Raw genomic sequence first — 15,076 nt, 5'->3', positions numbered from 1 at the left:
CCGCATTTTAAGAATGTTGCATATTTGGTCATCCGACACTTTTTGTAATTTTTTTTAGGATGAGATTTTCTGTTCTAAGTTTATGTCTTCTTGCATGGAAAATGTTGACAACACAAATATTTAATTTTATTTATTAAATAAGTTGTGCCACAAACGCATAATAAGTTTTTATTCAATCATCCAAATGTAATGGACTTAAAAAACGGAAAATAATAAGTCCTAAAACATAAATAACAACAAACATTTAGGCAAACATAATATTTTATTTTAAATATTTATTTTAATTATTTTATTTATTGTTATGCAGGGAACCTGAAATAAATCACAATATTTTTACATTTTTAATTGCAATGTAAGAATATTTTGGCGCCTGAACACTTTCAGCTTCGGTACAAAAAGTTTGTACACCTCTATTTTAGTCTGTCTAAATAAAATCAGACATCAGGAATGAGTTATTTAGGTCAAGCTAGAGGCTTCTAACCTTGTTATAAATTTCCCTCTAAAGTTGTAAAAGTTGCAGCGGTTCAGCTCACTGCAGTGTGTTCATGTTGAAAACAAAGATATTAGAAGTATTAAATGCCTTTCTGCCTCCTTTTTGTTTTTATTGAAGTGTGTGAAACTAAATATTGATGTTTTCGCGTCTGAGCAGATGTAGGCGAACATACGGTGACGAGGCAGAGCTTCATATCTCTAATGAGATCAAATCTTCCTCCCTTTAAATTTCTCATCATGTTTCCTCAGGGTGTTCATTTTCTGTTTCTCCTCTCACCTTCCTCGCTCTAATCTGTATGGAGCCTTCATCCTCATGACTTTCTCTTTTTCCCCTGCTATCTGCCTCTGTGTGGGTGGCTGTTTGCTTTAAAGGGGATTTAGTTTTGTATTCGCTATTCTACTTTAAAAAGAAACTTTGCTTTGCATTTTTTCCTCCTCCTACATGTCCTCAACTCAATGTTATATTGTGAGTTTATTGTGAACCACAAACCTCCCAGTAAAACGTCTTTATCTCAGTGTTTCATGGTTTGTGGTCTTAGTTGTAATTGTTTTAAATAAATCTTACTGCAGTGTTTTAGGTTGTTAAATTTTAGCTCCAAGTTGAATCAAAGTAAACAACTGCAATCACCATTCTTCTGTTTCTCAGCCTTAAAATACAGTCTTATCATCAGGATTAAACACATGGGAAAAACTTAAATAGAGAGAATAATAATCTAAGGCATTGTGTGTCATATCAAAACTCTGAATGTTCTTAAAGGGCGGGACAGAACGAATTGATAAAACCTGCTAAACTGTTAACATATCAATAAATAGCTGCTTGGTTCAGCATTCACTAAGTGTTTCTTAAAATTAAAAATATTGGCCATCTTTTCACACTAGTCAGTTCATCCAGGATTTTGTGATTTAAAAAAAATTTTTCACAGATTTTGTGGTGCTAATTTAGAAATATCTGTACGGAATTTTTATTATATTTATGTTAAATATGACTTCTTATTACCATATCGGTCACAAACGTGACATCCAGGAAGGCTGAGGCAGCAGTCACTTACAATCAAAATTTCCGGCCAATTTTAAGAAAAATTTGCAGCAAAAATAAGAAACAAATGTGTTGATTTTGTGTGGATTTTGCAAATTTGTGAAAAACTTCAGGGACTAATTGATGTAATTTGGAGTCTAAAGGGCCACATAAAAAGCTACGGTGGACCAGATTTGGCCCCCGGGCCTTGAGTTTGACACATGCAATCTAAGGAAATAAGTCCATGATCTAAGTAAATAAACAACAAATAAATGATAAAAACCTCGGAGCACTTGGAGTCAGTCATTTCCTCTGATCCAAATTATATCTGAATCAGACCTTTTCCCTCTGGTTTCTAATTTTATTTCTTTTTCTTGTCAAGTCGAGCTCACAGTTTTGTTGGATTAAGCAGATTGTTCATCTTTGGAGTTTATTTCCTTTGAAGCCATAACCTGCAGAGCTTCATTAAAGTTACACAAAACTTCAGACCCCCAGCAGAGAAATCTGCTTCTGCTCTTGTTTCATTCTCTCACAGCAAACACTAAAATCACATTTCAGTTTGCTTCCTTTCTCTGGATGTTAAGGGAAAACTGTGTTCACTTGGATTTGTGCTGAGGTCTCCAGTTTTTACTTCCATGTTCCCTTTAACAATGTGACAACCCTCCAGCAAACTCTGGATTTAAAGTCTCCCTCGGGGTTTCTGCATGTGAAATTCACAACCTGCTTTCTGTTTCAGTCCTGCAACCATTTCCAGAGCTCAGGTTTGCTCAGAAAATGTATTTCTAAAGCAACTTTTTGGTCACATCCCTTTTTATTCCCTTCAGCCTGCCCAGAGTCCTGTGCCACCTGTTCCAGTCGGTGGGATTGCCAGTCTTGTAACTCCCAGTTGCCCTTACTGGGCCCAGACAGAGACCAGTGCTTGGATTCTTGTCCTGCTGGTTCCTACCAGCACGACAACGCACACTGTCGCCGTAAGTATCATAACATCTCATGCTGATCCAACATAATGCAAGAAAAAGTAAAGTTAAATTTACATAATTACAAAGCAGAAAAATCCTGCTAAGTATTAATTTGTCTAGCTTCTAATGCAAATATCTTATTTCACTTAAAGTAAGACAAAACTAACTTTTTTTTAGCAACATATAGGAGCTTGTTTTTTTAGTAAATAATTCCTTAATATTTGTGAAAAAGTACTAGTTCCACTGGCAGATTACTGAATTCATAACAGAAAAAATGTTTTGTTGTAAGTGAAATAATCTGCCAATGGAATAAGTACTTTTTCATGAATATTATGTATTTATTGACTTAAAACAAGCTCTTATATCTTACTAAAAATTACTTGTAAATTAGTTTCCTCTCATTTCAAGTGTACTAAGAAGTTTGTACTAGAAACTAAACTAAAAATACTTGGTAAAATTCTGTGTTTTTGCAGCACAAAACCTATTTTTGCTTAAAATAAACTGATGGAATTTGATGCATGTTTTGTTTACAGTCTTTTCCTCTTGTCAGTCACATAATTTAGACACAATCTCTAAACCGTTTGATTAGAAAAATTTGTTTCTGAATCAAATTGTGACCCTTAAAATTGAATCGATCCACACTGGAAGATTCAGCTGTCCACTGACTACACAGTAAATTTCAGTATTTCTAGAGTTCTGTGCCTCTAAATGAGATCAACATCACAGAGTGTCGTTTCTTGGCATTATCTTAGCAGACCTCCCTAATAAAACACTTTCACTAACATCCTGTCCTCTAATGGCCTCAGTTCTGATAAGGACAGCCGTAAACATTGTGTTTCAGTCAGAGTCTTAAATATTATTCTCTTCTTTTGACATTTCATGCAAATATTAATGTCCTTTCATCTCAAATTGTTGCTTTCTAAGCAGCACTTTTGGGGCGGCTGTGTCTGTTTTTTTGTATTTTTGTTTCCTTAAATGAACTTTGTAAGACTTTTTTTTGCCTTGAATGGGGTATTAGAATAGCTCTGAATTTTTCAGGAAGCGATGGAGGGCAAAGCTCCCTCTGGGGACCGAGTATTATTGCTTTAGTATTGTGCAGATTTAAGAAGTTGTACTTTTTAAGTCTGGGCCTGCTGGGTTGTTGCTGCACTTTGGCCCTTCTGAAAGGTACATAAGGTTTCATTTCTGCTGGAAGAAAAGAGAAAACTACTCAGTTTGGAGAAAGTATTTGTTTGTTTTTGTATTTTTGGTTTCTATATGTCTTTCATTCCTCTTTACCAACGTTTCGATTCATTTTGGTGATTTAAAGTCAACATTTTTGTCAAAAGACCTTTTTTTATGAGGCTGAGTATAAAGACTTTTATGTCAGTTTTACTTAGTAAAACCTCAAACGGCGATAAAAGGAGCCAAAAAACATATTAAAGATACCACCTTCTTTACAGGTCAGTATCAGGACAGTTCAGTTTATTTTTTATGTATGTACCATTAAAGCGTCTCTGATTCAGTCCAAGTTCATTCAGTTCCACTATAAATTTACATTATCCTCAAGTTTACATTTTTAATTAATCTTCAGTTGTAACTGTTCAGTTTTTCCATTCTTCCATTATATCGTATTACATACACATTTTTACAAATCTTGAAGACATTTTCATTTTGAAATTCTGCCAATCTGATTTAAATATGGCTGATCCAGAGTCCTCCAGTTTTCTAAGAAAACAATTTAAGAGTTGGTTTAGAAAAACAAGATTTTTGTTTTTCCTCGTTATTGTTGAGCCACATTGCGCCATTACCTAGCAACCCTAGCCCGTTACCTAGCAACCCGAGCTAAGCTACAGTACATTTGGTCAGTTGGTTTTATCAATATATTAGCCGTACAATGGCTGCTGGAAAAGACAAGTGTTTTGTTGTTGACTTACCATTCAAAAGCCACTTGATGCATACTTGTTGGGTGTTTAGGAGGCTCCACTTCTGCTTTTCAAATCGTTCTAGCTGTATAATTAAGCATTTGTAGCAGCCATTTTCATATGCGAGTGTAAACGTTGAGTTGGGCGAGGTGCATCTTATTTGGATTTAAAGAGTGACAAGAGGCCCTAAATCAGCTCAATATATTCACAACTGAGTAGATTAAAATCTCATCATCCAAGAATGTTTTTGTGCAAAAATGTAATGACCAGGTTTGCTATAGACCTATCTTAACTTCCTTAAAGGAAGCAAAAAAAGTCACCTTTAAACCAGCTGGTGTTGTTTTAGACATTCCAGCAAGACTACCTTCTAAATACTGACAGATTTCTGTTGGTTTCTTGGCTCTCTATCTATTTTCCCAAAACTTTTCTTAATTTATTCCAACTATCACACCAGTTTTTTCCCATAGCTTTAATTGTGGCTCAATTTGTTTTAATTTCTATCGACATCTGATGTGAGATAAACACTGATGTGTTTGTTTCTGTAATTCAAATGCTGAATGAGCCATCAGCTAAATGTTTCATCCAGCATTTCTGGCAGTTTTAATTTCAGATACGCCTTTTTATGTGGCTTGAGAGTTGAGACAATCAAGCTAATTGTTGTTTACACACCAATAACAACAACACGGTTTGCGTGTTGAAGAGCGGGAAGCGGATTAGTGGACTCCCTGCAGATGATATGTAGAGATAAAATGACCCAGGGTGGGTGTGTGAGCAGAGAATAACCACATGGTGAATTGAACGGTTTTGCAGCTCCGTTTCTCTCCTTAATAACTGCAGACCTCCCTGTGCTCACGCTCAATAAGCAGCCTTACATTGGCTAGACTGCAGCAGCTAATGCAGGAACTCTGGATAATACTCCGTAACTAGACAGATGGCAGCATTGTGAAAACTCTCGGTGGACACGCCGGGTGACCTCCGTCCTGCTTTTTGTGCAATCCATTGTAAGTTGCACATATAGAGCATTAATCATGTCTTCACCACAATAACAGCCGATGTGTTGCTCTAGAACGCAGCACGGGAAAATCAAGAGGTTGTTGTGGCAAGATGTCCACTCATCTACCTACACCTGTTGGAATAAATCAATTGATGGCATGATAAATTAAAACAAACGCAATAATTTCCACTTGCATGGTTTATTGTTTTTCTCTTTTCTCTCTATTTCTACTAAAAAACTGGACGATAAAAGTCTTCAGTCTGGAGCTTTGGTCTCAACTAGCCCTTCTTTTGGGGGACAATTTTGTTTAAAGAGACTCCATAATTCATTTTATTTATTACTCCTGTTGTTTTTTTTTAATTTTATTTAAAATGCCTTCCAGTTCCCATGTTAAATGTTAATTATAATTTAAAGGTTATTGATATCTGAGAATGTGTTCTTTCATTATTATGCAATACTTGAAAATCATCTGAAAACAACAATATTATCGTTTGTCACAATAACTTCTGGTACAATTTATCGTCCAGCAATATTAGTTATTGTGACAGGCCTACATGTACCTACCACAGGTGGGACTTGACTCAACTTTTGCCTTGCTTTACTTGCAACTTGACGCGTGACTTGAGGATAAAGACTTGAGACTTTCTTGAGACTTGCAAAACACTGACCTCTGGTACCTGCTCTGCATTCATCCAGGTTTGATACTGTAAAAAAAACAAAAAACAATTTGCACCACTAAGCCAGTTTTTGTAATTCAAACCCTTTGTGGGATTCATCCTGCCAGTCAGCCATCCAATTCCTTTTAATCTCAAACAGGCTTTAATAGGAACAAAAATCCCTTGTTTTTTTCTCTCCTACAAATTTCTCCAGAGGATGAAACAAACACAAAAAAAGAAGAGGGACTAACAATCACCACGATTGCAAATCAGCAGATGCAGCAGTGAAACGTATCAGGCCCAATTCTGCCTGAGTGGATTTCTTGCTGGAGAAAATGGGAGGAGGGATTGAGGATGGAGGTAAAGGGGATGGGAGCTGACGGTGGTAATGAGCTCCTGAGGTGTTTCGCCAGATGGTAACTTTTCCTGCCAGCAGACCCGGACCACCCGGAAAAGCAAAACATTCTCTTTTTAAACACGGCGAGTTTACCAGAGCTTCAGTTCATCTGCATGAGGTCTGCGAAAAATTTTGGAGGCTTTGTGTTGAATCTTCTCTGCTACCGTTTACAGGTGCTGTCAGGGGCGCCTGCACAAAACTATCACTGTACCTGACCCATGTACCCAGGTACATGTGGTACACATGTGCATGGCGCACAAAAACAGTGGGCCTAATCCGCTTTTTTCTTTACAAATTACACTAAATAATAAAGTCACTCTGCAAAACCCCACAATCTTACCAAGTATTTTTAGTCTTGCTTTTAGTGCAAATTTCTTAGTAAACTTGACTTGAGACAAAGCTAATTTAATAGTAAGTTATCAATAGGAGCTTGTTTTAAGTAAATAATTCCTTAATGTTGGTGAAAAACACCTTGTTCCATTGACAGATTATTTCACTTATAATATGGGGAAATTGTCTTGTTATAAGTAAACTTATCTTCCAATGTAACAGGCACTTCTTAGGGAATATTAAGGAATTATTTACTTAAAACAAGCTCCTGTATCTTGGTGAAGTTTTGAAGTGTAATAAGATATTTGCACTAGAAACAAGGGTAAGTGAAGCAACAATGTTTGCTTGATTTTCGACTAGATTAAACTGTTTAACCTGCAGTCTTTGGGCGATGCTCAGGAAGAGCGCGGCAGATGTCACGGTCGGCCAACCGTCAGCTCTTCAGTTCGCAAAGCCATAAAAAAAAACCTTGTAAACTGGCATAAACTGCCTCACCTCGCCATAGAACAATAAATGCATAAATTCATAAATTTTGAGCATAAAAAATGTTTATCTATAAAATAGCCAAGTTGATAAATAGATTTTCTCTTACAATTGTTTGTATTTTACTTGTTTTGATGACAGATGATGCTTAACTATAGCAGGCTTCAGTTTAAGGTCTAAAAACTTTTCAAATCTTTCATCAAAATCTCATTTTCTTGCATAAATGAAATGACAATTTTATCTGCTTTTCTTCATTTTTAACAGTCTTGACTAAACTGAAATTAGTTCCATTGTTATCAAGTAATACAAGAAAATGTGTTATGGGAACTTTTTGTTTTGTTGCCTTACAGATGAATCTAATTTAAGTTGAATGAATTACAGAAAAAAAACTGCAAATGTAATTTCACTCCTGAGATCCCTCCAACAACTGATTTTCAGATGCAGCTCTGCTTTTTTTTTTAATTTCGGAGGGCTTTTATCTGTCCAAATCTGCTTTCTCCACACTTGGTTTAATTGCTGAATATCTCATCTCATCTGGTTTTCTCACTGGAGGTTTGGGAGATGTGAACCGCTTCTGCAGCGTGGTAATTGTGTCCCGATTCGGCTCCACGGGGACGCAGAGCACAGATTATCCACTGCACCGCGCATCCATCCCAACCTGGTCCTGTTCATGCAGACGAGGGGGTGGGGAGTCTTTCATTTAAAAAATGTTTTTTGGCAACTGGCCTGCTAGGATTACATTTGCTGATAACTTTGCGCTTCAGGCTGCCCGGAAAAATAAATTGCTTTCCTGAGAGGAGTAAGGTAAAGGACGTGTAATCCTCTTGTTGGCTGTAACCGTTTTTGGAGGAATAGTTTACATAATATCTGCGAGTGAGTGGGACATTAAAAGGATTTTTATGGTATTTAAAACAACTGGAGAGAGAATCATGAAACCTACTCTTTATCTTATGCACGTCTCATGGTTTCATTAATATTAAACATGAGAAAAAAGAAGAAGAAGAAAACGTTCGAGGAGCTGAGGAATGAGGAGGCAGAAAGAAAAGCCCAAGATAGAGATCATCACGGGAGGAGGAAGTTAAAGAGGTGCAGAAGTTCAAAAACAGAGAGATGTCCTGAGATAATGGGGAAAACACAGGAGCTGAATCCATTTCACCTGTTAATCTATAGGTCACTGCAAAGGTTTCCTTCTTTTTCCTGCAACTCCTTCATGGAGAAAAGTTTCCCCGTCTTTAATCATCCATTTCCAGTCATTATTTTAGTTGTCTAGCACCAATTTTTCTCAAAATTCTGTTAAAATTATTTTTATTAATATTTACGTACAGTTAATGTTTTGCACATTAATAGACTAAATAAAAAAGTAATGTGAAAAAAATAGATACAAGATTCAAGTATAAATGTTACCCTTCTGTGTTCGTCTCAGGTCCAGTAGGTTGACTTCAACACAGACACACTCAGGGTCACTGTATTTATTCTAACAAAAGATGAAATCAAGTTGGTGATTAACAGTCCAGCAGCTTCTGCCCCCATACATTTAATAAAAGAAAATAAATATCCCTAAACAAATTGCAGAGCAATACCTCCCAATGAGCAATTGGCAGCGGCTGACAACAGTTAACCGTTAGCAGCAGCTAGCAACAGTTAAGAGCCAGCAGCAGTTGACAACAGTTAGCTGCAGTTAACGGTCATAAAATTACACATAGCTAACATGCACAACACGAATAACAGTTAAAAACATACAAATCATAACACCCATGAAATGCTGTATATCATTAAATAAGTCTAAAATATAATAATTGTAAAGAAAACACAGAGCGAACGATAATCCCTGCCACGTTACAAACAGCAACAGAAAAAGGGTTGCTATGGTAACCACCAACTGTCAAGAGCAGCTAACAGAACCTAATGGACCTTACCAGAGGAGCCGCTTTTCATTGGCTGATGCCCATTCTACGTGGTCACGTGCGTGGCCGTCTCACAAACTTAGCTTCACTTAGCTTCCCGTTAGCTAAGTACAGCATAATGGCAGAACTGATACAACTTCTACACCTTGAAGCCTGTCTGCTACACAGTCTTACGTTAGCTAAACAGATCAATATGCAATGTGTCTGTATCTGACATACACTAAAGATTTTATTTTAGCAGAAAAGGCTTTGGACTAAACTGTTACTCCTGTTAGCCACGCTAGCACCAAGTACAGCTAGTCAATCAACCATCGCTGTGTTCAGGGAAGCGCTGATTAATAATCGAGAAATAAATATCAAGCCTGGAAACTTGATATCGTAACGGACTGAATGTTATGTTTTTAACGTCTTTGCTCTCTTGCGGGGCGCAGGCGGTTGCCACGGTAACAGGTGTGCTTAAACTACAGAGAGAGAGAGTAAAAAGGTAGGAGTGGTTTTGAGTTGATCACCTGTTCGGGTTATTTTACCTTTGTTTACCTTTGCTGTGGCGCATTACAGCCGCTGTAGTTTCTAAACGTTGGACTAATTACCTGGTTCGATTGTGAGTTTACGTCATTCACAACAAACATCACATAGAACAAATATATTTCATAAAATTTTAACAAACAAATGGCTTCTACCGCGATGATTATGTGAAATGAAATGAATTATATCCCAGCTTCAAAAGACTTGCCTTTACCTTTACAGAGCTCTTTGGTTCCTCCTATCAGTCTGTAGCTTCTCATATTGACGTCATCAAACCAAAGTTCAGATCTACCATAACTGACTGACACCTGCTGGCCTCAGGTTTGCAACCAGCTTGTGACTGAGAAACCAGTAACCTCCTCCCAGATGATGACATGAACTTGTTAGTTCCTCTGTCCATTGTAGTAGCTGATATATTGTGAAAATCCATTAGAAATGATGCACTAATGGAGTCATGTTTACATAGAAACAAGGCGCTGCCAGGCTTTGCTTGTGAGACTTGCGGTCACGTGGGTCGGTTGTGGGCGGAGCTTGGTAAGGTCCATACACCAATAAATGGCTGGAGATAATAAATTAATTATTAAATAAAATAAAATAAATTTGAAGAATAAATAAACAATTTTTGACCAACTCCACATCTATAATGTTAAAATAAAAGCCTGTTACATAAATAAAAAATAACCCATGTCATGACCAAAATTATATAGTTGCTCCATCCAATCAAAGACCTGCCATGTGTTGTACTCCTGTCACATTACTGCATTTTTCTCAACTTTATAACTTTTAATGATTTTTTTTTTTCAAACCTCAGCTAGCCAGTTGTTGGCATGCATGTCAGCACCATATGAAAATTAACTTGCAAGGACTCAGAAGTTGACTGCAATAGGTAATCAATTAGCTGTGCTTGATTTTAATTCTCATGGAGGTCTTCCTCCTAACAGCCTGAAAGCTGCAGTGTGTCGATCGATTCACAGCGGTTCTGATGATCAAACATCGGATTCTGCAGGAGCGGCGTTGCTTCTGGGAAAGTGGATCAGATCTGGACACCTGCAGAGTTGCAGCGACGGTTCTGGGAGTTTTGTTGTCCGATTCATTTTGTGGATCTGAAGAGGAATTACAAAGACTTCATTGTTGCTAAATAAGATGATGTCAAGCTAAAAAAAAGTTGATTTTACATAATATTATCCCTTTGACTGAGAATCTGTAGTTAGACTTGAAACATTAATTTGTTCTCAAGTAAGAAAGAGTTGCACTACCTAAACGTATTTTTAGCTTTTTTAATTTTTGTGCCATTTAAAAAAATACTCAAGAGTAAAGAACGTATTTTGTAAAAAGTCTAGTCAAATACTGAATAACTGATCAAAACGTCAACACATTATTTAATGTTTAAAAATGACCTTATTGTATAGACTGAGATATAGTGATATAAACATCAAAGTGAAAATAATTCACAAAATTTACAAAATTATGTTTTGTAATTATGCAAAATAAATAGTTTTACAAATCAATTTCTTTCAGTAGAAAACTTATGAAAATTCAACAAGTACTTCAGGTGTATCTTTGGTGAATTTTTGCTTAAAACATGTTTGTTCTCCATTCACTGAAGATAAAGAAAATTTTACTCTAGTAAAAGAAGTGATGCTCCTGTGTACTAAACTATTCAAGTAAAAACTATTACAGCATAGTAAAACTCTTTTCTAAAAAGTTATTCAAGTAAATGCAACTAGATGCTACCAGTCTTTATTGTTTTGGCATCTGGAGCGATTTGCAGTGGAGTGTGAAGAAACTGAGATAAGATTTAGCTTTTATTCAGGGAAAAGACATGTTACTCAATCAGGATTAAAATTGGTTTCTGGCACTTTAATCGAACTCTAGTTTGTTTGCCTAGATAGTCCGGTTTGTTTGGGGAGGTGTGAATGCGTAATATAACTCTGATGTGAACCAAAAAAACAAACTCTGGTCTGCCTAAAAACCTCGGTTCAATTGAAGTGAACTCTGGTGCGGTTCAAACACGTAAGTGAACGCCAAGCTCCAAAAGCAGAAAGTGGACTATTGCGCAGGGCATTCTGGGTAAATACAACCAAAACAAATGTCTGAGGCTAGTATTAGCAGTAGGAATGGGTGGTGGTATTTCACCAAAGACAAGAAGAGAAATCCTACAATCGCTAAAATCTGATGTTACTCCAATTTTGTGTCTTCTTCAGAGGTTTTTGTGTTGTTTCCTTCAGTAGCTCTTGGTGCAGCGCCCCCACAGGTTTGGAGGGGAACAGTTTGATACAGTGTAGTGTGAAATGGAACCGCAGCAGCTGAAAATGTAACAAATGTTGCAATTTTGGTCCCGAATTGAACCAAGTCTACAGGACTATCGAATGTGAAAGCAGCAAAATAAAAAGATGAGTGAAACCTAAAAATTGGAAACTGAAAACACTATAGTCAACACGCTGGCATTGCACACATTATTTTTCTGAGGTTAAGTGTTTGGTTTTTTTGTTAGTCTGCTTGTTTTTTAATCATTCCAACACATGTCGTTGTCTTTGTGTACATTAGAACAGAATAGCGCCCCCTGCACTCCAAAAGCCCTCTGTCTCCTTCGCAGCTTATCGTGCTGCATTTCCACACCGAGACGTAATGCAGCCTGTCAGGATGACTTTGTAAAAGCTAATGAAAATGGAGAGGATGATTCTTACTCCAGTCTCATGATATTCTGCTGCTTATATTTCTTAATTATTGACAAGATCTTTGTTAAACTTTGATCTTTTTCAGATCAGGCCTCCCGATGGAAGCGATATGCTCAGACACGCTCTCTATTCTTTAAACTTTTGACCTGAAGACGATCCGGCTTGGATCCAAATGTGATCAATTATTCAATATTGTCTGCTGCAAGGACAATGAGTGCACAGATCTGCTTGCTTTTGCTTGGAGTTTCCATGACCTTGCAGTTTCATCTATATTATATAGTAACTCCTTTCTTCTTCCTTTTTTGGGATGCAGCTGAAGTTTCCACCAAACAGTGAAAGTCACAGTCACACTTTCAGCTGGTTATTTCCAAAATCGCAACAAAGAAGAAAATGAGTTTTGCTTCCTGAGGACAGTTGGCACAGAGTAGCAGGGATCAGATGATTTATTTTTCACTCCTGTCTAATAATTTCTCAGATACATATTGGCCTCTGTTTTGGAATCTCAGATTAATTAAGATTTCTAACAGCCGTTCTTATGACACTGATTTAATTAATTATACCGTCCTCGGGTGAGTTTCCCCGTGTCTCTTTGAGTTTGCTTCACTTATTATTGCTCCTCGGTTTCCCCCTCTGCTCCAGTCATTTTTTTTTCTTTAATATATATTTTAACCTATATTTAACCTTTAACGTCATCATTTCATTCCTCATTCCTTTGATTTTCTGTTCACCAATCTTTCTGAAGAGATTTAAACAAAAATATCCGACTATGATTAGTAAGCAAATGGGGGGGAGGGAATCAGCTAAAATTTCATAAAGGCTTTTATGTAACCTGGAGATCTATTAATTGAATTTAGCCACCTTTTTTACCCAAGAAAGAAAACTTGTCTTATCTTGAGTCATTATCCTCTGCAGTACAGCATCAGATTAAAACATGCAGCTTAAGGTTGATGAAATTAAAGTTTCAAGTGTCTTTTTTTGAGTTTTTTTGTCACAATTTCCCCAATTTCTGAGCTGCTAGGAAAAGACTAGATTGGCAACTATATCACATGTACACAACAGGTAAATTATACATCTGTTCATCCCAGAAATACTTTACAAAAGCCAAGTTAAAGTTTTCCTTCTCCATGTGCCAAACAAAGCTGGTCTTTAAAAATACAACGCTTTCTGTGTTTGGCTTGAATGTTTGTGATTAAAAAAAATTAACAGCTATTCCTTGAGATTCAAGCTTAATGGACAATTTAAATGTCTGACAACTGTGTCAGTGGATAGATGTTAAATGAGGTTCAGCTCTGAGGTTTTTAGTATAACAAAGGTTACCTGAGTCGGTCGCCTTGGCAACCGGTGCTGGCAGCCGTTATGACTTCAAATAAGAGATTATTACATATAAGAAGCACTGAAACATAGAAAATACAGGGTGTGCTTTGGTGGCACAGGGGTTAAGCACAACCCACAGATGGAGGCCTCAGTCCCGACCTGGTGACCTTTGGTGCATGTCTTCCCCTTCTCTCATTACCCACTTTTCTGTCAATTAACTCTGAAATAAAGGCCACTAGAGCCAAAAAAAAATCTTTAAAAAACATAGAAAATACTTCAGTGTGTGACTGCAGTGAGCCTTTTCTTCACCTCAGATTTAAATCGTTTTCTTGAAATCTGAGGTTTCAAGAAAACGATTGACTTTGACGTTGACTTCAAGAAAAATGTCAGTAATAAGAAAAGCTTTTGTTTGTTAAAGTCAAAGTTTATTGTTAAATGTTAATAGTAAACATTTGGATGATTGGGGTTCTGATTAATTTGAAATTTAGATGAATACAGTAATCTGGTTAGTAAATGAGAAAAAAGCATTCGTACTTAATTTTTATTATTACAATTTAACAACAGTTAGCAGCAGCTAACATCTGTTAGCAGCAGTTAGCAGTTGTAAAATTAAACATAGCTAAAATGCACAACACTAATAATTAAAAACATATACAAAACATAGAAAAATTACTCATGAAACACTATGCATCATTAAGTTTGTGTAAAATATGTTAAAATATAATAATTGTAAAGAAAACACAAAGCTGATCCTAAAACATGCCACAGTTACCGACGGCAACAGAAAAAAAAGGGGGGGGGGGAGCTGTCAGTTATTGGTGGCTACGGTAACCACCAACTGTCAAGAGCTTAACAACTTAACACACCAATAAATGTCTGGAGAAACAACTTCTTGACTAAATCAAATATATCGGAAGAATAAATTCATTTCGACATCTATAATATTGTTAAAATAAAAATAGAGAAAAAAACAATAACCTCCTGTCACGATCAAAGTCATGTAGTTGCTCCACCCAACCAATGATCTGTCTTGTGTTCCAGTTACGTTACTGGAATACTACACGGATGTTTTTTATCTGTGAAAATGTCACATGAAATATTGTGCAGTAATTCACCCAGCTCAGATATAAATTATGATCATCTCCAAGAAGCAATACTTTAATATTTTAAAGATTTTATTTATATAATAATAGTGGAAATAATGTAGAAAGCACTGAACAAAAATCGTGAAACTATGTAGTGAATTGAAGGATGATTTCAAATTATGCTTTTTAGTGAGCTTTAAAAGAACCTTAAAATGTAAAATAATAAAAGTGTATACTGTTATGTAGATGTATATGTGTTTTGTGGAACCAATGCCAGTATCTGTACGTATGTATTCATGCATATTTGAATATAAATTTGTGTATATTCTTTCGTAATGTT

General features: G+C 36.4%; 1 protein-coding gene across 2 annotated transcripts in view; it reads left to right on the top strand.

The window, feature by feature from the left end:
* fras1 (Fraser extracellular matrix complex subunit 1) overlaps nucleotides 1–15,076 on the top strand; it is a 297,850-nt gene that overhangs the window by 135,272 nt on the left and 147,502 nt on the right. For both annotated transcript variants that reach the window (XM_032578347.1, XM_032578346.1), the window contains exon 13: nucleotides 2,332–2,478. In XM_032578347.1, coding sequence (XP_032434238.1) covers nucleotides 2,332–2,478 — 147 coding nt within the window. The remainder of the gene's footprint in view (nucleotides 1–2,331; nucleotides 2,479–15,076) is intronic.

This window comes from Xiphophorus hellerii, chromosome 12 (assembly GCF_003331165.1).
Source record: "Xiphophorus hellerii strain 12219 chromosome 12, Xiphophorus_hellerii-4.1, whole genome shotgun sequence".
NCBI classification, from domain to species: Eukaryota; Metazoa; Chordata; class Actinopteri; order Cyprinodontiformes; family Poeciliidae; genus Xiphophorus; species Xiphophorus hellerii.
The sequence above is the reverse complement of the archived record's forward strand: the minus strand, read 5'-3'. Positions and strand labels throughout refer to the sequence as shown.